Source organism: Strix uralensis, chromosome 5 (assembly GCF_047716275.1).
Source record: "Strix uralensis isolate ZFMK-TIS-50842 chromosome 5, bStrUra1, whole genome shotgun sequence".
Lineage (NCBI taxonomy): Eukaryota > Metazoa > Chordata > Aves > Strigiformes > Strigidae > Strix > Strix uralensis.
In genome coordinates this window covers 2,802,789-2,826,401 of record NC_133976.1, presented here as the reverse complement: position 1 = coordinate 2,826,401, position 23,613 = coordinate 2,802,789, and the positions used below count along the sequence as shown (strand labels likewise).

General features: G+C 38.0%; 1 protein-coding gene across 2 annotated transcripts in view; it reads right to left on the bottom strand.

The window, feature by feature from the left end:
• Nucleotides 1-23,613, bottom strand: part of CHCHD3 (coiled-coil-helix-coiled-coil-helix domain containing 3) — a 163,863-nt gene that overhangs the window by 114,371 nt on the left and 25,879 nt on the right. For both annotated transcript variants that reach the window (XM_074869682.1, XM_074869683.1), the window contains exon 3: nucleotides 19,463-19,547. In XM_074869682.1, the coding sequence (XP_074725783.1) occupies nucleotides 19,463-19,547 (85 nt within the window). The remainder of the gene's footprint in view (nucleotides 1-19,462; nucleotides 19,548-23,613) is intronic.

Genomic DNA, 23,613 nt, shown 5'->3' with positions numbered 1-23,613 from the left:
CTCTTAGGGCAACTTGACCCAGTGTCTGACCACCTTCACAGTGCTTTCTTGTGTTTAGACAGAATTTCACGTGTTTCAGTTTGTGTCTGTTGTCTCCTGTCCTAATCCCCAGATCTCCCTGCTTGCCCTTCTTGAAAATGTGAGATTTCCTTTCTCGCAGTCTTCAGGAACCTTGTAAGATCACCATGGCCTTTCAAAGATAATTGAGAGTAGCCTCACAATGACATCAGCCAGTTCCCCCAGCACTTGTGGGTGCAACTCGTCAGTCCCCACAGAACTTCTCCGTGCTCAGTTTAAGTGTTCCTAACCTGATCCTCCTTCACCATGGGTCTGTGCTCCAGACCTCCCTCTGGTCCGTGGGTCCCAGGATTCCTGAAAGCTGGCCTTAACAGTAAAGACAGAGGAAGAAAAGGTGAAGGTGGCTTTAGAGTATCTCCACCTTCTCTATTTCCTTTGTCACCAGGGTCCCCGCTCAATTTAGCAGTGGGTCCACACTTACTCCAGTCTTCCTTTTGCTGTTGATTTTAACACTATATTCTGGTATTCATATCTAAATAGACAGACTTCTCCATCTATTCACAGATCTACCTGCTGATAGATAACTAAAGGTAATTAAGTATTTACATTAAGTAAAGCAATAACAAAACCAACAAACAATACCTTTAATTTTGCTATTTATGTGAACACAAAGTTTATAGAATGAAGACAGGAAGATGTGTGCATACATTCCTGAAATTTTCCTTAGAAAACTTCAGTACACACAAAGTTCAATTTTTAGCTTGTTCAGTGCTACTTCAACCAAGTTTTACCTTGGAGGCAAGAGAACATCCTTGCAGTCAATGACTGACATAATTAACCTACTGGACACGCTTCTTGTAACTACGATACTTCAAAACAACACAGTCTTATCAGCTCCCATCCTTGTTCTGGAAATCTCTTTTCAGTACAACCCAAACTTGTGAATATTAATACTGAAAACCTTATCAGTGAACACCTAGAAAACTTCCTGAGGTTTTTTGTGCTAAGATGCAAAGATTCATTTGTTATATATGTTTTAATAAAAGCATGCTTTCCAAGTGGTAAACTGGGTCATCTCCTGAATATAGATATTCTAAATATAGACAATATTTGAGCATTAAAACATAGTGTGGAAAAAAGCTTTTGTCAGAAAAGAAGTTGCACTGGCTAAAACTGGACACACCTTTGTACCGATAGCCCTCACAGCACTGCAAACATCCTGCTTATCTCAAAATGGAAAATAAAAATGCTCTGCCTGAGGCCTTTATTGCCTTTAAAGAGTGGACTTAAGAGCTTAGCTAGAGGAGAAAAAAATTATTCCATTTCCTTTGTAAATGAATACTGTAACAGTTATGAAGCTTACCTATTTGAATGAAAAACTTGAATCCAGATCCCCTCTAGATAAAATTCCTAGATTCAAGTAATTCCCATCTCCTTGGAGACAGCAGCCCCTTGGAGCCACTCAGAGCAGAACGCTATTGCGACGTTAAAACCATTGAACACAGGAAGGAGAGCTAAATACATGAAGTTTGGATTTTCCTAAAAAAACCCCCAAACCAACCAGAAGTATGACTGAGCATTGTTGTCACAGAGGAAAAAAAAACTCCTGGAGGAAACTGCAAGAGGCTACGTAAATCCTGATACACTAACCACCAAAGATTTATGGATCTCAGAACAAACAGAGGCATAATAAGGATTTGGATATTTTTGTTATCATATTATCATATTTAGGTTCCACTATATGACAAATTTTGAACCATTTTATTCCTGAAGTCACTTTAATTGAAATAATGTTTGCAGTATACTCCACCTCAATCAGATTCTGTTAAAACTGAACCCAAAACCTACTACATTATTGTCAAGGAGCAATCTCACACCAGCAGACGGATGACGAGAATTCTGAAAGATCCTCTCATATATATAAGCCAATTAGTTCTTACATCTAGATTCTTTGAGGGGTGGGCAGGAGGGGCAGAGACAAAAATCCAAGTTATACATGTGAACACAACATCTGTCCCAACCATCTCCTGAAGCAGATCTTCAGACCAAAGCCAAAGGAGAAACACCTGATTTCAGCAGAATAACCTTTTTGCTTCTGCATTCCTCTTTTTTATTCATATCTTTTTTCTATAAAAGCAGCGAATGTGAGATTCTATGTAGCATTTGTTATTATACAGCTTTTGAACTAGCTATGAACACACCACACACAAGATTAAGTAAAAGAGAATCTACATGTGAACACACCCAATGTTACAGAGCATGAAACGCTTACTCACATCTCTGGGAGGAAAACCTCTTTCTCTGCAGCTATGGAAGAGCCCAAATTAATTCAATTATGGCATTTCCCCAAGCTAGTAGTACCGGTTTAGCCCCGACTTGAATGAAGAACAGCTTAAATACCACGGTAGTGATGCTGTACCGTACATTGTCACCAAACAAACAGGCAAAAGGAGAGAGCACCAAACTAGCACACAACAGTCTCAATTATGGTCGAGCATCACAAGCACGATGAAAAAAACAAATAATAACAATAATCTCAATTGCTTCGTTCATCTTGGCCATTTACTGCAGTTGTCAGCAGAGGAAAAGTGGATTTTCCTAAACCAAAGCATATTAATAAATAAATTGAATACATCTGTATTTAAAAACATAGATAGAAAGTTCTTCAGACTTTCAGAAACTTGTATTCTATGTATATATCAGTTTAAAGTAATTATTGCTATTCAAATGAAACTAGTATTAAATAACATAAAAATAATACAAAACCAAATAATAACAACAAAAATAATTCCTCAATTAAGTAATGACTTGAAAGTAATAACTGAAAACTATATTGGGTCCAACAAAATAAGAAAGAAAAAGAAAGCATCTCTGATGGGACAAGCGCTCTGGTTTCTGTATCTCTTTTAAAGAAATACAAAAATACATTCCCAAAAAAAGTATGGTAAAACTTTGCTGCACTCTGCAAACAATTCCATCCTATTCAGATCCACTTTTTAAATGAGTTCAAGAGCAGAAAATTGTTAATTTTCCCATGTGAACTCATGACATGGTACTGTAATCTTGCACAGCATGAACCGTGTTAGCCACAATAACAAGATGAATAATTTAATTCTCAGTCCAGAAGAATTCACTCTATTGTTTACTTCAAAATATCCATTTCTGTCATTCTTTAAAAACACCTGCAGATGTTCAAGATGATCATTAAGGAAAAAGCACCTTTTAATTCACAGATTACAGCAACACACTGAGAAATGTAAAAAAAAAAAACAAACCCTAAGTTTTGTGTTTTGATGGCCACTACACACTTTATTCTAAATTAATCAAGAATCCACACAAAATCTAAAATTGGTAAACAATACTATATTAAAAGCAAATACAGCGATATATCATTTTCAGCCCTTATTTCTGGATATTGAAAACTTATTACACTATCAAAGATTAAACATTTTCTTTTTGTTACTTTTCAGGAAAGTGATTACTTGCCAGTTGTTGTATCTTTATTACAGTCTCGAAGCTACACAATCTGATGGATCTGTGGTGATCCAAGATAAACTCATTCAAGTCCAAAGCGTGAACTGGGTCATTTTTCATTACCTCCAACCACCCAAAAAAAAAATCAAAATACTCCCTGTTTCCAAGTTCACTATTAGGAACATCATCCTCTCCTCTATAAAATGTACAAAAATCTAAAGAGGTATTAGTCTTTAAAGTTAGAAATAATCCTTAAATATGAACTCCATGTAAGAAGACATTAAACCAAAACATTTTGGGATAAAAAAAAAATTATCTGTATGCTTTCTTACAATGACAGGGTTTCTTTTTATTAATTTTAATTTTACCCAGCTTCCTTCAGCTTTCATGATGTCTGAACAGTTCCAGTTCTATATGATACCCCCTCGACTCAAAAAGCTTACATTGACTAAAAATAAGAGTAAAATGTGTTTACAGTGGAAACCACTCATCAGTTTTTTTGCTCAGTTTGACACCAGCAAGTTTGTAATGCATTCTGACAGACTTGCATAACATCCAAAAATGTTTTGAACAATGCAGTTTAGGCCATGATGCAGTATTAATGAATGAATAACGTTTCTGAGTACTAAATTTCAATATTTAATGAGTGCATGTTGAATGTGCCATAGAAAACTGTGCCTGAAAATCACTGTAGCTGACAAGGGATTTGAAAAGGTGCAAGAGACGTCAGGAAAACAACTTTAACCAGAACTGAGGTCTGAGAAGTGGGAAATGGATATTTCTCCTACTCAATTTCTAGTAACTGATTATTCACCTGATTGCAAAGTCAGACAAATTATCCAAAGTTTGTCTGTCTCTTCAAAACATAGTTATGGACTGAGATATAGAAACAATTCTCTGAAAGGCAATGTCTTCTTCACAGAAGTCTCAGAATCACAACACAAAAAAGTTCTTCTAAATTGAAGTGACTTCCTAGCACTGTTTACACATTAAAAAAAATGATTCTCTATTCAGATAAGACTTAGCATGCTACAGGCGAAGGGGTCTACTCCTAATGTTAGTAGCAACTACATTCCTTAAAAATCTTGTCCTAAAATTTCTAAACTCTGTTTCAGATTACGCAAATGTTAACAGAAAATACCATTTTTCTGCACCGTAAAGTCATGGTATAAAAAGGACAAATTTTGCCTTCAACTTTTTTGCACTCCTATTGCCCACATGTCCCACATAAGCAAAATGAAAATTTTTATTCTCTAATTAATTTTGCTCTTTTGGCAAAATTGTATGTGAGCTGTATTTTAAATGATGCACTGCCCTGTGCGGGGGTGCAGGAGGGAGAACCCAAAACAAACTAAAAATAATCTATGGGAAAGCAGAAAATTAAATTTAAGACTGGAATATAACTTTCCTGAACTTATGTTCTACCTAAGTGGTTTTAGAGACATCTACATACCAAACAAGTCATCCATTAAATATAAGAGAATTAGGACTCGCAAAAGGACCGTTTCCCCCAGCATTCTCCCAGAGAAAGCGGCTGCACGTGACCTGGATGGGCGCACTCTTCACTGGGTAAAAAACTGGCTGCATGGCAGGGCCCAAAGAGTTGTGGTGAATGAAGCTAAATCCAGTTGTTGACCAGTCACAAGTGGTGTTTCCCAGGGCTCAGTACTGGGGCCAGTTCTGTTTAGTATCTTCATCAGTGATCTGGACAGGGGGATTGAGTGCACCCTCAGTAAGTCTGAAGACAACACCAAGTTGGGCGGGAGTGTTGATCAGCTTGAGGGTAGGAAGGCTCCATGGAGGGATCTGGACAGGGCAGATCAAGGGGCCGAGGCCAACTGTGTGAGGTTCAACAAGGCTCCGTGCCAGGTCCTGCACTTGGGTCACAACAGCCCCACACAACGCTGCGGGCTTGGAGAGGAGTGGCTGGAGAGCTGCCCAGCAGAAAAAGACCTGGGGGTATTGGTCAACAGCCAGCTGAACAGGAGCCGGCAGTGTACCCAGGTGGCCAAGAAGGCCAACGGCATCCTGGCTTGTATCAGCCAGAGCGTGGCCAGCAGGACTGGGGCAGTGATCGTCCCCCTGTACTGGGCACTCTATGACTGTGTTCAGTTTTGGGCCCCTCACTCCAAAAAGGCCATTGAATGACTCGAGCGTGTCCAGAGAAGGGCAACGGAGCTGGTGAAGGGTCTGGAGCACAGGTGTGATGGGGAGCGGCTGAGGGAACTGGGGGGGTTTAGTGTGGAGAAGAGGAGGCTGAGGGACCTCATGGCCCTCTACAACTCCCTGAAAGGAGAGTGCAGAGAGGGGGGGGTCAGTCTCTTCTCCCAATTAACAGGTGATAGGACGAGAGGAAACAGCCTCAAGTTGCACCAGGGGAGATTTAGATTGGGTATTATTAGGAAAAATTTCTTCCCCGAGAGGGTTGTCAAGCATTGGAACAGGCTGCCCAGGGAAGTGGTGGAGTCACCATTTAAAAGATGGGTAGATGTGGCACTTGGGGACATGGTTTAGTGGTGGACTTGGCAGTGTTAGGTTTACAGCTGAACTCGATCTTAAAGGTCTTTTCCAACTTAAATGATTCTATGATTCTAACAGAAAAGAAGCAAGGCAAACCAAAAATCCTAAAGCTTTAAAACCGTGGGAATATAAAGTCAGAAAAGGAACATGCAGGTCATCAAACCCAGATTTGCGATCACTTTGTGAGTGCTTAGTCCAAAACCATTCAAATGTGACTACATGGATCCAAATTGCTATCCACTTTATAGACCACAACATGCACAGTCAAAATTCTTTGACAAATTCCCTACAAATGATCAAGAGCTTTCCTGATTATGGTGCACACAGGAAGAGAGAAGACATCAAAGGTACCAATAACGCTTGCAAATCCCTGTCCCATCAAACGCTTCTGAGTAACCCAACTTGTCCTACACACCAGCAGGCTGCAAAAGAGCTCTCCAAATCTAAGCTGATGTAGTCCAGGCCTAGTGACTGGCTTCCCCTCCTTACTGCATAAGCAAAGTGCAACCAGGCACTTGCCAGTACCGCAGAAATCACCCCAGCTGGTTTACCACATCTATAACATAGAAGCCAGGCAAGCTCCAACAGCTCCAAGTGAAGTTAAAATAAATGAGAAGGTGGAAGAGGAAAAGAGAGAGGCCAAGTTACACACTCAGGATATGGGTTGGGAAGGTTTTTTTGTCTTCTGATGAGAGCTAACAGCATCTCTGGAAATTGAATATTAATAGAATCAAAACAAATATCAACAGTATCTGCTTCATGTGGGGGTTTTTGGCCTATCTGCCTTCAAACTCTACACAGTAGTGTGAGTGAGATTTTCCTACGGTCTTATACTATAATACTGTTACTTTCCTATGCTTGCACTTCTTATTATTAAATTTAACAAGAACTCCACTACCTTATTCCATATCCACTGCTTCCTCATGGTGACCTGTTCCTCCTTAATGCTGGCCACACATGTATATAAATTAGCACTTCATTCATTGTAAATATTACTGAAGACACAAAAGTGATAGTGATTCCAAAATTGATCCCTAAGCAGCAAATACGCTTTTCCTACAATGTTAACTCCTCCTTCCAATACATCCCATTACATGCTTGTCTTTGGTCAGTCCCAAATTGTCTTATAATTCTTAGATTAGTTTCAGACATGTCCAGTAGCAATAACAAGGAGGGGAAGGTATCAAGTGCTTTGCTTTTAGTCTTTCTTTAGGCTGAAGTCTGTTATCCAACCCATGAAAACACTGAACTTAATACAAATTATTTTGGTTAAGACTATGTTCCACCTTGTCCCACTTAACCATTTCTTTCCACTCTCTCAATTCCCCCTACTTCAAATGCTGTATTTCTCAAATCACCAATGAGTCCAATAACATTGAGTTGAACGTATTCATTTCCCTTTTCCACCTGCCTTCCAGCCTCAGCATAACATCTGTCAATTGAAAAATCTTTGCTAATAGCCATGTTATTTTATGTGCCAGTCCTTCAACAAAAGATCAAAGACACTAATATAAAACTTGTAATTACATAGAGCGCTTCAATTTATCAACAGTACTTACACAGACAGCTTGTTAATACACATTGTAGTATGGACACTGACTCTTGTCAGTCTGATGGCTGCTCATACCCTACAGAAGATGGTGGAGTTGATTTTATTAAGATACTTGGGTTCTGGGGTTTGGTTTTTGTTTGGGTTTTTTATTTTTTGGAGGGGGGTGGTGGTGGGTGTTGAGAGGAGGGAGGGTGAGTAGGAGGAAGGGAAGGTTGTTTGAGGGGATTTTGTAATTATAATTCATAAAGCCACTTTTTAAAAATATGGGCATATAGATCACTATTATATCAAGACAGAATAGATGAACAAATTTCTATCTTTATGCCAGAGGCATGCAGAGAACCTAAGTCAGAACAGTAAAACTGTTTTACAGAATCTGTATATGTATTTAGCTAAGACTTTTCCTGATATCCACATAATGCCACTTGAAATTACTTTCAAACTTACTATCACTCCTCTTAGGATCTGCAAAGGCAGTCATAAAATTACAACATTAATTATCTGTTAAAATGAAGAGATAGATACAGAATTTTGTATTATTACTATAATTTTTAAGTGTTTCTCTGCCATGTCTACTCATTTGCTACTTTTCAAAATGAAAGAGCTCTGGGGTTTGAAAGCAGAGGTTTAAAATTGCCAGGGGGCAATAGTTTCCCTCCTCCTTACTTGAATATAAAACTATGAAGCAGTATTTATTTTTGCTGATGCTCTTTCCAAATAAACTCACTGGCTTCAAGTCATTTTGCCATCTCTCCTAGAAATAAACTTATCAAGATGACGCTTGGTATACAAGTTGTCAGTTGAGATGCCAAGTTTTAAAATCGAAGTGAAAAATAATCCTTTGAAAATTGGGGTTTATAAAGGTAGGAGTGAATTATAGCACTGCTTTCTCCAATTTCCACTTCCTGTCACCAAGATTCATCTCCGTATATACTGAGAACTAGACATAATGGTATTAATGGAGAGTCAGACCAGTAACAGAAGTCTTGGAGAGTAACTCTACCATTGCCAAATACTGTTTTTTCTTCCCAGAAACCAATAAGGAAAGTAAAGATAGCTTGATATATCCAAATCCTCAGCCTCATAAGCAGCGTGGCTGCAAACATTTTTATGCTTCCTTGGCATTTCACAAGTAAGATCGTGCGCTAACCTTTCATGGTTTTAAAAAGGGTACCATGCAACTCCATTCAGAAGGTGACTTACGCTCCCATCACAGAATTATGTTTTCAACAAATGGCTGTCCAAAGAGGCATCAGTTAGAACAGCTCACCTGATCACAGTACTTGTTTTATAGCTAAGTCTCTGCTTAAACCCAAAATGTCTTCACACTTAATCTTGGCTTCTTTCCTTGCCTGCAGAGGGACAGTCTTGACCCAGTCTGACCCTCCTCATTCCCTCTTTTCCTGTGACAGAGCAGTGTTATCCCATAATCCTCCAGACTTCAGTAATATTATAGCTGTTGAAGAATAAATTCACTTCTAAATCTTTTGCTGTGGGATCAGACAAAGCTGTGAGAGGAAGAAAAATGGTTGAGACGGCATGACTAGGAAGGGGAAACAGGAGGAACTCAACCTGTGGAAGCGATGCCAAAACTTGCTGCTGTCTCTGTGCATGCTCCCCACCCCTGAGGCTGATGTGGCCTTCTGGACACTCAAAGGAAATGAGTTTTTTTATATTTTCATATAATAACAGCCCTCATCACTGCCTGGGATTATCTGATTTTACACTCCAGAAAAGTCTTCTCTGCAATCTTATCCAATTGCTGTTTTAAGTCCTCTCCCTACCAACTATACATCCTCAGATATGGAAGGCGAGAGTCATGCACACATACATGTCACATTCAGAGATGGGAGGCCCTTATCAGATGTCACATTAGCCTTTCTTTCCACTTTATATGCAATTTATGACTTATCTTCCAAAGTGCTGTTTATCACTATAAAATATCTAAGTTTTGCTCTCTCAAATCAATAGCCAGGTTTTTTTTTCTGATACGCTGAATGTCATACTACAAAAAGGTTAAGCTTCTCAGCATTAGTGGAAGACAAGTCATACTGTATAAAGGTGTACAAACAAAGGTAGAATCATTATCCATAGGCTGCTGTCATGGTTTAACCCCAGCCAGCAGCTAAGCACCACGCAGCCACTCGCTCATTCCTTCTCCCTCCCAGTGGGACGGGGAGGAGAATCGGAAAAAAAAAAAGAAAATTAAAGCTCGTGGGTTGAGATAAGAACAGTTTAATAACTAAGACAAAATATGAGAAAAAGAGTAACAATAATAAAATATAAACATAGTAATAGTAGTGAAAAGGAATATAACAAAAAAAAAAAAAAAAGAGAGAAATAAAACCCAAGAGAAGACAAGCGAAGCACAATGCTCAGGACCCGCTGATCGATGCCTGAGCAGCGATCCGCCTCTGCCCAACTCTCCCCAGTTTTTTTCCCTGAGTATGTCATCCTAAGGTATGGACTAGCCCTTTGGCTAGTTCAGGTCAGCTGTCCTGGCCATGCTCCTCCCAGTTTCTTGTGCACTCGCTGGCTAGCAAAGCATGGGAAACTGAAAAATCCTTAACTTACACTAAGTGCTACTTAGCAGCAACTAAAACATCAGTGTGTTATCAACATTATTCTCACACTAAATCCAAAACACAGCCCTGTACCAGCTACTAGGAAGATAAATAACTCTATCCCAGCCAAAACCAGGGCAGCTACATAAATGTGGCGGTACTGACAACAGAGCTTTACTTCAAAAGTATACATTCTCACTCCAGAGCATGTAACTTTTTTTTCCACCCAGGAATGACAACAGTAATGAAGAAATTTCCCTTTAAAATTATATTTTTAAACATTCACTGAATCGCTCTCTGCAATACTTACTTCATGGAAACCTTGTCAGAAAAAGCACGACCAGAGGAGGCAAGCTTTGGGGCAAGTCTCTTGTACCAATTCTTGCACTCCTAAATGTGGTTATCAACTGGGTAATATTTAGCTGATTTTTAAAAACAATATGGTCACTCATGCCAGAAGATATTAAACTCTTATTCTTGACCTATCAGAATTCAGAACGAGTATAAACACTTTTTCTGCTTCAAAGTATTTCCAGCTTTCTATCCTACTGTCAGCAGTAGAGAAGATGCAATTTTCCTCACTGTTTTCACACATAATCTAAACATTATCAAGAGGTCCCTGTTGGCAGAAGACTAGATTACAACTATTTTCAAACAAAGTAGCTTTTTGTCCCCCATGAGAAGAATACTGCAAGAAAAAGCCAGTCTCCCAATTCAACATAGCTTATTACCTCAGAAAACATAACAATTTAGGAAGAAAATAAATCTACTTCAAAAAAGTTTTCACCACATTTAATGCACTACCCATATGAACTGGAAACACATTAACATGCTCTTCATAAATTTACATCAGTAAAACACAGAATGAATTTTGTAAATAAATCATTTTATTTTTTCCTTATGTTCTCTAGACCTATGCCAGTAAACTAGAATAAACATGTTATTAAAAAAGAAATCAATAGTAAGCTTTAAAATATACAGTAGCACAAAAAGGTCAAGCCCCAGTATTGATTTTAATATAGCATTTTTGGTGTGTAGTTTCCCAAAGGGTTCTTCTCTAATATTGTTCTTCGTTCTTCTTTCACTTTACATTTTCACCGGTGAATTTGTTGTTCTCTTCTGCAAAAGCTGTCTACTCCAAGAAGTTTACTAAGAGCTTGTCATATATGCAATGTGATGCCAAGACTTGACAAAACAAGGTCAGGGGGAAGCACTCAAATGCATCAGAGTATCAATTAAACCGTAAAGTGAACTGCAGTTACATAGGGACCCTCCCCCAAGTACAACAACAACAAAAAAAATAAATAAAGAAGCTAATGGCTACGGTCTAATGAGCTACCACTACGAGCCACCTTTGTGCACTAGTGTGTACATATTTTTAAAAGGAGATTCAGAGTTTAGAAAGATTTTCTTCAAACAGATGAGGATGAGATGAGAAATACAGAGGTTGCAATAAGTTATCCAGCTAATGACAGATAAAATACCACACCATATGGAGCCCAGTTAGCCAAGTAGAACAGACTCCAGCAATTCATTACCAGGGAATGTTTGAAAATTTATCATCTGTATTACTCAAGAAAAGCATTTTTCATATGGCTTTCAAGATAAAACTTACCAAAGTTGTCATAGGAGACTAGATGGGGAAAACACAGCAAAACCTAAAAGTTATCAAAAGCCATCATAGAATCACAGGATGGTTTGGGTTGGAAGGGAACTTAAAGACCATCTAGCCTCAATCCCCCTGCCACAGGCAGGGACACCTTCTACTAGCCCAGGTTGCCCAAAGCCCCGTCCAACCTGGCCTTGAACCCTTCCAGGGAGGAGGCAGCCACAGCTTCTCTGGGCAACGTGTCCCAGTGTCTCACCACCTTCACAGAAATTCTAAGGAAGAAGTTCTTCCTTATATCCAATCTAAACCTACGCTCTTTCAGTTTAAAACTGTTGCCCCTGTCTCTACAGGCTGTGGTAAAAAGTCTCAGTGTTTCTTATAAGCCCCCGTTATATACTGAAAGGCCGCTCTAAGGTCTCCTCGGAGCCTTCTCTTCTCCAGGTTGAACCACCCCAACTCTCTCAGCCTGTCCTTGTAAGTGAGGTGTTCCAGCCCTCCGACAATTTTTGTGGCCCTCCTCTGGACCTGCTCTAACAGGTCCATGTCTTTCTTGTTCTGCTAATTGGCTTTTTGGTGGCCATACCAGAAAATAAGCAGAAGCCAATACAGGGAAGTGATAACGGGCATCCCAATAGGCAACCACTAGAAGGCTCAGAAAGCTGGACAAGGACTGAATAAAACTACACAAGAAAGTGCAGGCTTGTACTTATAGTACAAGATAGTTAAGAGACACCAAAACACTCCTGAAGCTGCAGGCAGTAGCTGTCTCCTGAAGCTGCTGGTTACAATCATTCATCTCCAGCTACCCACCATTTCCCACCCACTGACATTTACCACCCTTTCAATTCGCTTCACAATGGGAATGTGTCCCATTCAGCTTCAGATGAAGTCACCTGGAGAAGTTCAAGTGTGTTCCTCAAATCAGGTTAACCCATGTCCATGATCTTAATTAAAACAGAAGTCATCTTGAAGAGTTGGGTCTTTCTAAACAGACATTTAAAAAAAGATTTAAGATACGCTATGTAACTTCTACATACGTCAGACACTTTTTAGTAAGATTTTGAGCAACAGTTGCACAATGCTCAGTACTAGTCCTGATAATTTTTTACCTCTGTCATGACTTAAACAATTTTAGAGCAAACGTATCAACAGAGTTACTGAAGGGCCACCAAACCAAACAAAAGACTACTTTTAAGCCTTTCCCTGCCTTAAAACTCCTACTTACAGTAGTACTTTTCCTCTAAGAAACAAACGCTGGAATCACAGGAGATACGATATAGGAGAATCCAAGTGCAACTAAGCACAGGGAAAAAAAAATCACCTGGGTCTCTTGGGACAGTCAAACATCAGCAAACCGCACAGGGACGTATATGTGACATACTAACAAAATTACATGCACATGTATATTGAAGACTGGAACAAAATAAACTTTCTGCAATATTGAAGGGACTGTCATCCACAGCATTTTGAAAAGCCACCTCATTCTACATATAATTACTATTTGCCATGTGCCAAATTATATAAGAAAGTGGAAGCTAGGAAACACTTGCCAAGCAAAAGAGACTGAAAACTCACAAATGTAATTAGCCTAAGCTAAATGATTAGCAAAATAAATAAGACTGAAATTTCCCTGATTTTCAAGGGGAAAAAAAAAGGTAAGTAATCATTCATGAACGTTCAATTTCTATGGGAAATCACATCCTTCATTTCCTCCTTAAGTATTATTTTGTATATATTTTAGTGGAGGAATCCAGCAGTCTGATGAGGTTGACAGTAGCTAAAATTTTATCATTATGCTGATGATAGAAGTTGTTGTGCACTTTTCCTTTTTCAAAATATCTTTTCTTCTGTGGATGCCTTTCATAATGCAAATTCTTTAGAAACACAAAGATTTATCAAGCAACATCAGTACAGTATTGTGGACTCTAACAAAGTTAGTGTATGTACTAGACAAAGCTCAATTCCATTTAGAAATTAAAGATGGGAGGAGAGGGACAATCACCTAATTTCCCCATGCCTGTTCTCCAGAGATAACACCTTAAAAAATTTTTACTCATTAACTTCCTGGGAAATTAGGAAAGATGCTAAATATTTGCTGAATAAGCAGAGGAAAGGCAAAAGTGAAGTTATTACCACGTATTTAGATTCAGACACCCAGTACAACAGTTCCAGTACCATGTTCTGGGAGTAAGAGGCAAACTAGAGCAAGTCAGACATCGAGACACCACAGTTAAAACTGGAAAAATCTCATAAATGATAAAAGTTTATTTCTTGGCAATAAACCCCTTTAGCCTCATACCACTTCTCTTTATTCCAAAAGTGCATTTTGTGATCCCCAGCGCTAGTTTACTGCTGTCGTATTGTCCCAGAACATACCTCCTGGTCCACTGAGTTGTGCAGATTTCTCTGCACACCTCGATGGAGCAGATACATCTTGCTGACCAGAAGCAACTTCTCGTTGCTGAAGTTCATGAGCCATGGCACCATCTGGTACGGTGCGGGCCACCTCTGTGCCACTGGAAGAAATGCTTCCAATTACTTCAACAGGAACAGCTATTTCAGACTCTCCCACCACCAACATCCACTAAATTATTAAAATAAAAGAGTTCAACACTGTGACAAGACGCAGGATAATGATCTACATTTGTAAGACTATACCTCAGGAGGAAATCCAAACAGCTAAAGGATTCAGAAGTTTCATTGCCATATTTTGTATCATTTCATGTCACGTCAAATAACCAGTTTCACAAACTCTGCATGTCTTTCTATTATGACACTGCAAAATAAGTTAAGAACTTTGTGAAAAAAGAAACTACGTCAACAATTATAATTTATTACCTGTCACTACCATCAAACTCAAGGTTTTGTGCTATTGTCTCATTTTTAGAAGTCTTTTCTTCCAGAGTTGTGGAACAGCAGTTCTGGCACGTAATTCACTGGGGGCAAAAGTCTGCTTCTTCAGTGGGTCTGAAGGGACCAAAGACAGTAACGAAAATCACACCCAGAAAGCCTTTCAAAGATGCTGAAAGTAATGATATGTGTGAGCTTTGTACCTTAATGGTTCAAGAAACTTACACTCCATTTTTAGTAAATATAAAACCTTATAATGAGTGGAGTCTCTCTGTAACACTACAAGAATAAAGAATATTTTTGGGAGGTACTGGTAGGTACAGACATGAAACAGAGAACAGACTACAGGAATACTAAAGCTGTATTTTCTCCAGGAGGAAAGGGCACATTACTCTTTCCTCTTACTTCTGTTCAGAAAATAAAGCAGCTCTCTAGTATTACCAACTGTAACAATAATAGTATTATTGCTATAATTGCTATTATACTGACAGTCTTACACCCTGTACATTACCTTGAGTATTACCATGAGACTGTAGCTCTGACACATTAACTGGTCATATCTACTGATGCAGTCACTGCAAATTCTGTTGCAATCAAGTAATAACCAACTTAACTTTTCTAAATGAAAATATTTTTAAGATGAAACATTTCAAATGTTCAAAAACTGAAGTGAGAAACAACAGTTGGGCTGAGTAAAAGAAGGAATGAAGTAGAATCACCTTTAGCTCTTCAGTGGGGTTTGTGGTCATGATTTTATTAAGAAAACACAAGACGGAGTTAACACGTTCTTCTTTTCCACAACTGATTGGAGAGTATAACAATACCTACACCAGTCAGATTAAAGGTCCAACGTACTCGTATAACCCGTGTCCATCACTAGCCAGCAGATACATGAGAAAATATAAGACACAAGAAAAGTAGATATCCTTCCTTCATGTACAGCTCGGCTCATTCCTGAGAGAATAAACATTGCTTCCTCCTAAGAGGATGGAAAGGAAGAAGAGGACTTCTATCCACAGTGACTGCATTCATCCAGTCCATCCGAATAAGTAGGTATATTCCCAGTGGACAACCAGTCAAAAGGCAGCTTTATTAAAACACTTCCAGGACTGTTTGTCCATTAGCTGGACAGCAAAAACAGAAAGTGAGATGAGGCAGTGTCCTGACCTGGGACAGTCAAACATGGGGGAATTCAGCCATTGGTGAAGTTCAGATTTCCATCAACGGACTAGAAGCCACACATATTCTCACGATGGTAGCTATCAACCTTTGGATGAACCTACCATGTTTCCACAACCTCTGTACGGACTTTCAAATTCTGGGGGATGAAAACCCTGTAAAGGTTCATCATTATTTGTGGGGAAATTTAAGTTCCCAAGGAGCCACCTGGTTTTCATCCTACTCTCATATAGCCAGAAGTTTAGGCAAGATTCATATTCTCAGGAAAGAAACATATAGGTTCGTAATATTCAATCACACACACACCAAAAAAAAAAAAAAAAAGAAAAAACAGATGAACATATGTGAAGAAGAATACTGAAAAGATGAGAGACGAGCGGGCATACCATTTTGGACCCATGTTCTAAGGCTGAGTCTAAATCACTACTTTATCTATAACTATTCAAAGTCCCATTAAACAAGAGCTGTGTAATCTGTGTATTGTGAGTGCACTGACAGCATTAAAATACAATTTGAAGAGTCAGCCTTTAGCTTTAAGCCCAGAAATAAGCACAGATCTTCACTTTATATAGTAAGAGTTGTCCATCTGTACTGTGTATGTATGTGTGCATAATTATATAGCAAGTTAAAATTAAGATCTCCTTCACAGTCTGAAATGAGTAAAATACTCTCACAATCTGATCAAAATGTGGTCATACACTGCACACAGAAACAGTACTGAAATTAGCTATTACACAGTTGGAATCAGACACAACAGTTGCAAGTTTCAGATATTTATACGTTTAAATGTTGTTTCACTTCAAGATTGGAAAAAAACAATGTTTTTGAGAAAGGAATGAAAATGTACACATGCAAAATACACCATCTATGGTAAAAAAAATCTCCTAAAGTGAATGCAGAAATAGAAGAACTTTAATTTCGTGTCGCATACCATCAGCATGTGTTTTAAAAGACTGTCAACAAAGAGAAGTAGTGGGTTATCAAAGTAAATGGTTAATAGATCAGAAGTGCAAGGTCAAGTAGTTTTTAATACCAGGTTACCAGTTAAATTCACTAATGGCGGGCTTATGCCCCTACCATACCTCTCCAAAAAAAAAAAAAAAAAAAAAAGAGCGTAGACTTGTTTTTCCTAGATAAAAGTTGAAAATGTTATGTTGAGGGGGTCAGGCCTCATTACACTCATTTCTCTCTCAAAGAGCCTGACAGTGGCACTGAGAGAGCCGGTGATCACCGCTCTGCCTGCGGCTATTCAGAGACGTGAGGCACCATCACGCTTCAGTCCAATTGGCCTTGGACACTGCCAGTGCATTTGTACACTGCATCCCTCCATATACATTATGAAACCTGCATTACACTGTATTTTTTCCTGTGCAGTTATTGACATATGGATACTATAAAATGTTCTCTGTTAACAGTTTCCTTCCGTTAGACCTTTTAAGCATAGTATAGCTGGGAATTTGGGGTTTGTTCTGTTTTCCAACACTGCATCAATGTGTTTGAACGTTTATTACAAATAACTACAGCTAAGAGTAATCTTTTCCTTTTCATGTTTATATTACCTAGAACACTGTGTACTAGACAGATATGCAAGACAAAAATATCTAAACAACACCCATCTAGCTCTTAAGTACATGCTTGCTTGAAAATTGAAGTCCAGTAATGATGAAAAATTATACCAATTCTATAAGTGCAGGAGTGTCCAGAAGACTGGCGCAGGAGCTTGTACAGAAAACTGCATTTTTTCCACCTGAAAGTATGGATTCTGACTTGAAAAAGAACATTGCGCAAACATTTCTCGTACCCCTGCACTGTGGAGAGATTGCCTTCTCAACTAGAATAAAACAAGGGGGGTAGGTGTGCTGAACCTGAACAGCATAAATCTACTGTTGAAGCGATCAACAGAGCAATGTTCACTTCATTCGCAGAAGAACGTGATCCAGAGAAAAGCTCCACATCTGCTATAGCACTTCTTCAAGGTTTTTAAAACACAGCCCTCAACCAGAATTCAGCCCATAAAGACCTTAAGTAATAGCTAAGTAAGCATCTGCATCTTTTAAAGTTTTCATCCAACATGAAAAGAGCCTCTACACTCTAGTTAAAATACATTTTATAATTGTACATATAATTGCAAAAAGTATAATAAAAAATCCTTATTGCTAAACAAAAATCAAAACTAGAAGAGGATTAAAGCTGCTAACAAGACTTGATATTTGTAATGTTATTTTTTTATTTTTATTTGATAGTTTACATTTCAAAAGCACAGATTCTTCAACCTAATTTTAAGACAACAAAAAGATTTTACAGGATCCTTTTAATATGTAACATCTTCCCCACTAATCCTTAGTCAAATAAAGGGAAGACTGCCAGCATTATTCCTGACAAAATATGAAATCAGGTATATGACAAACCAATCTGCTCCCTACCTTTCACAGACCAGTGCACAACCCATGAAAACTGAATTATGGAATACTTAACGGAAGTTACTGAAAAGTGTCAAATGACAAAAATACTGAAGTTACAAAACAAACATTTCCATATTGTAATCACATTTAGCTGAACTCGAGCAGTCAACATTAAGCTCAAATGTAATGCAAGTTTTCCTGTCAAAGCCCAGCTCAAAAGAGGAGAGACTTCACTGTAACATATTGATTTCCTTTATTGCTGATTCCAAAAAAAAGCCTGTTTTTTTTTTCTGGGACATTTATATAGTCCTACCTAATTATATACTCCATCAACCTAACTCAATTAAATAATAATATAATGATGTGTGGGCAACAATTGATATATATGCAGACAGTTTAAGTAGTACTAATTACATTCTAATTTTTTTAATCCATCATAATGAGCCTTTCTTCCCATTCTCAGAAAGAAGGACAATGTGTAGGTTAATATTTATATTCAGTGTGTCATATTATCTATTTAAGAAAATCACTGAAAGGAAGTATGAATCAACACACAAGTCCACCAAGTTCACCATACAGTCAAATTCTATTTCAACTTCAAACAGGATTTTTTTAATTGCTAATAATCCCACAGTACCATGCTAAACACTGCAAAGTATATTTTTAGAATGCTGCATCCAAAGTCTGCCGCTGCATTCTGTATGACTGTACCCAGTCCTTCACAGTAACTACAATCTCTAAAAAAAACATGCATAAGAAAGTACTTTCAGTATACAAAAAGGGTATCAAAAGGGTTTTCTACTAGTAAACTGTTTTAATACAGTATTTTGTATCTTCAAAGCACTACTGCAGCTCACAGAAATATCTAGAATTCACAGAACAACAAGAATTACCATTTCTACTGCTGTTAAAATTTACCTTTTGATCAAACAGAGGGGTTATAAGTAATCCACCTCTGGATTGCTCTCAAGCTATTTCTATCTCTACACCACAAAGTGAGTATTTGGACTCAAGAGAAATCAACAAAGACTGAGCTTAAAAGCCTGCAAAAAAGAGTCAGGCTCAGGAGGTCAAAAGGGATTTAGATCAACATTTTATATCAGCTCTTACAAGGAAATTCCAATTAATTTGTTGTTTTAACATGTATTTAATATCAAAACTTGCTATATCACCCAAAGATCTTACTTACCATTTTGTCTTGGGGTACAAAATTCAGCTCTTATAGTAAGTAGATAAATAACAGTAACAAAAGCATTAAGTATGTTTGTTTTCAATATTGTTATTACAAACCAACCTTCTCTTCTGAGCTTCAGAGTCTCTCCTGGCTCGTTCTAATGCCAGTTCCTCAGCTATTCTTTTCTTTAGTTCTTCATCATTAGCTACAATTAAAAGAAAATTGAATGAAACCTTAACAGAACACAATATATTCCTAATTACAGAAACAACTGCATAACACAGTGCTCTATTTTATTTATTTTATTTTTTCTATAAAGCAGTTGGAGTGCTTTCTTGTGGTTTAACCACCTTTCAATTTTAGCATACAACACTACAGAGCCTTAAAAATTACTCTTATTAAACAACTTACCAATTAGTGGAATCTTTTGATAATTAAAAAACATGCAGTTTATGTTAAATTAAATACATTTTTCTTAAGAAATATGCCTTTATAAAGTAAAAACCTAAATAGTAAAGTCATAAAATGCTGCTTTCTGTTCATACGGAAGCAAGGGAAACATCTTCCCGTGTATCGAATCAAGTTTTTTCAGATGCATGTTTTACCCAACAAAGCATTTACGACATCCTAGATATCCATACGTCCACTTTCTTTTGTCAGAAAAATACTTTGCCTCAAATTCTCTCAATTTTGTTTGAAGAAGCAGACATGGAAAGAATATTTTCTTCACTTATATGATGTCCAATGAAGTAGTAGAAAATCTGGTTAAGAGTTGAAAAAGCAAGGAAGCAACTTCAATTGTATGAATAAACTCTCCTGAAAGACATCTATAAGACTACCAATATCCATTTAATAAGGTTTTGAAACACAAAACAAGTCTATTCCCAACTCTCTTTGATATTGAAGGGCTCAGTCATACAAGTTACTACACTGATACCATTCAACATTAACTATCTCCACATACTTCTGAAAAATCTGACCCAAGGAGGTAAGTAGTTCATCGTAACTTCCTTTAATAGAAGTTGTGCCAATAAAACAGGTTTCAGTAGACTCCCAGAAGAAACCATATTAAAAAGGTTGTTTCACCCTAAAAAACACTCAAGAAAAACAATCCAAATTTGGAAACTGTTTTGTATGTTCTAGCTTTATCTAACTTGACATATACATAGCAGGAATTAAACAAAAAATCCAAAGTAATGTTTTCCATTTGGGAAATGGGTAGCTTTTGGGAGCTTTTGGGAAATTTGGTAGCAATTTGGGAAAATGTAGTAGCTCGGTAACCAAAAGCTATACCAGATTCAGCTGTATAACCAAAAGTTATACCAGCTGTTAACTTTGCATAATGTTGATTTGTGTCAGTAAGAGGAAGTTTTCCTACAGGAGGAAAAGACAACTATAAAGTACAGCTGTAGAAAGAGATTAAAAATCAGATAATTATATCCAGGGCCATTCCAATATAAATATTAATCTAGACCTGCTTGTCTGGAATGAAGGTGTACCTGCACTAGTTGAGCTGTACCTCCGTAACTCCACAATACTCTATTGTTCCAGTCCACACATACAGGTAATTCCCTTATTTATATGAAGCATCTGGCTCCAACTCCACTCTACAGAACCACAGAGCTAAAAGACATGTAATCTCACTCCAAAAAGCCTATCACTTAAGCATAATATACATGTTAAACGCAAGAAGGTGATACAACCCCCTCATCTGTCCTCAGAAGCAGTAACAAAACCAGTTGCTTAAGGAGCTAAAAACCAGAGAACTACATTTTCAGGCAACATAAGACATGAAGCAATTGCGAGGCAACAAGCAGTCTCCTTAGAGGTTGCATTTCTATTAAGTGTTTATGCACACAGACAGCAGTCAACAACTGGCAGCAGTCAGAAACCTGTGGAGATACTGGGGCAGAGGGGGGAAAGCCTCTTTTTTCCTAGCAGTAGGCAGTTACAGTATTTGTCCAGGAAGTGGAACATGTGGAATTTTGATCCTCCTAAAATTGTTCAGTTTGAGTCCACATATCATATATACACTCCAGTAAAGTGCTTTAAACACCAAGCTACTATCTAATTTCAGCAGATACACCCTCCTTTTTTTTTTCCCTCCTCTCTTTTTTGACAAATAAAGCTAAAGTGACTCAGTGGGTGCCTAGTGATTATAAGAAAAAACTAAGACAGCCTCCAATTTCAGTACCCCCTTTGTAGAACCAGTCATTTGTTTTACATTAGGCAGCAATCAGATTTTAAAAAATAGACACACACACAAAAAAAGAATCAGTAACAAAGAACCATGTATCTCGGTGACCTCACCTCCAGGAGTTGGCTTTATCTGCCAATATTATCCAACATCATTAGCCCACGTTCTCATTACCTTTATTAGAGTCCAATGTGCAATTCTTCTCATCCTAAAGTAGACTTTTAAAATAGTGAATTTTATGAATGAATGAAGCAGCTTCATCAACTATATGGGAGTCCTGGCCAACTAATTCAGTTATAAGCATCTTAAGTAATGCAGAATGAATCGATACCCATCCTGTCAGCTGCAGCAAATGCTTAGACGACAAAAACAGAATTGCGTTGGGGAAAAGCAGGGGGACACTTGTGAATGGCAATTGAGACCCCAGCCTAAAAATATATTAACATACCTGAATACTCAGAGGTAAATATGAATCTTGTAACGGATTACTATCACAAACTCTGGATGAAAAAGCAAAACCCCATTTTATTGGGACTACCGACACTGCTCCGCTATTTTCTCCTCTGAGGCAACCAAAGATATCTCCGTTTGAGAAGATACTGAATTGTTACAGCACACCTGTACATTTCCAAACAAAGATCAGTTACTCAGAGCAAACTGTATCACCAGAAGAGAGAAAAGTTTAGCAAAGTATCAGACAATCACAAGAATCCTGTTTCTGTACTGTAGCACACATTAATCTCCCCCACACCTCAGCAAGCATCACAAGCCAGAATGAAAGCAGTTAAGGTTCTGCATTTGTACACTTAGAAATGATTAAGCTGTCATAAAAGCAAAGAATTTATTTCACATCACAGCTACCTTATTCACAGAACAACCTGAAAACCCATGATCAACTGTTTCTTACTGCAGCTCTGCTCAACCCAGATACCTCAGTGTCTCGTGTCCTTTTAAATGCTGGACCCGAGAACACACAAAACATTGCGTAAGTATATTGTTCACCAGCATCTACATCATAAAGTTCTTGTTCTGGTGTGCAAAACTCTAACAGACCATAGAACAGTTTTTTAAGTTGTAATGAGAAAAGATTCAGGCATTAGCCAATAAAGACATTTGACCTTAACAATCAATTAGGTTACCCATCGATCAGCCAAATACTAATAGGGAATAAAAGTGGAGCTATAGATCATTCAATAGAATTATTGCAAGATGTAATTGGGTAGTTCCCAAATGGGAACTTTATGATGTTTCAGTAAAAAATTGCAGTTCTACAAGTAGGAGGGATTTGTTTTAGGGGAAGAAGCATTTTAAGAAGAGAAAAAGTTAACTTATTAGAAAGAGGACCAGAGGAAAAAAAAAAAAAAAAAAAGGAACTGTTTCTAGATAAAAGCAGTAATATTTCTCTCTGATGGAAATTTCTGCTCAGACTGTAGGCATTAAAAACATTAAACTACTGAAGAATATGAGAAGCTGTTGGGTGCAAGACTGCTAAAATAAGCATGATCCAGAGACAATCATCATACAGCAGTTGCCAGAAATTATGTAGCCATTCCCACCATCACACCCGGCCGTTCTTCAGGATACTGAAATCAGTGTCAACTTCACAGTAAGTGCATCCCAGAGCAGACAAATTTGGAAGATTTTCAGGCAAGTACATTTACAAAGGTCACACTTGCATCCCAGTGCTTTCTTATGCTCCTCCAAGAGCGTAAAATGAATGCAGCTCCACCATTTCCCAAGTCTGAATGTGCTAATGCACAGCTCACATCGCAAGACAATTTAGATAGATGGTCAGTAATGGGAACTGTACTCAAAAAGCCATAGTGCTACAGCCAGAAATAACTCTTCTCTGTCCTCTTAGCATGTGAAGGGTGGATGCTGATAGGTGTCTGATAAGCAGTATTCTCTTCAGGATAATGGAAATGGAGTACCACCAGCTGCATTACCAATGGGCTCATTACCATGCTCAGATCTAGCAGCAGGTTGCACAACCCTTCAAAGAGTGACCAGACTGCTCTACTTAACAACACGACAGACACAGAATACCACTACAGGCTAAAAACCACAGAGCCCT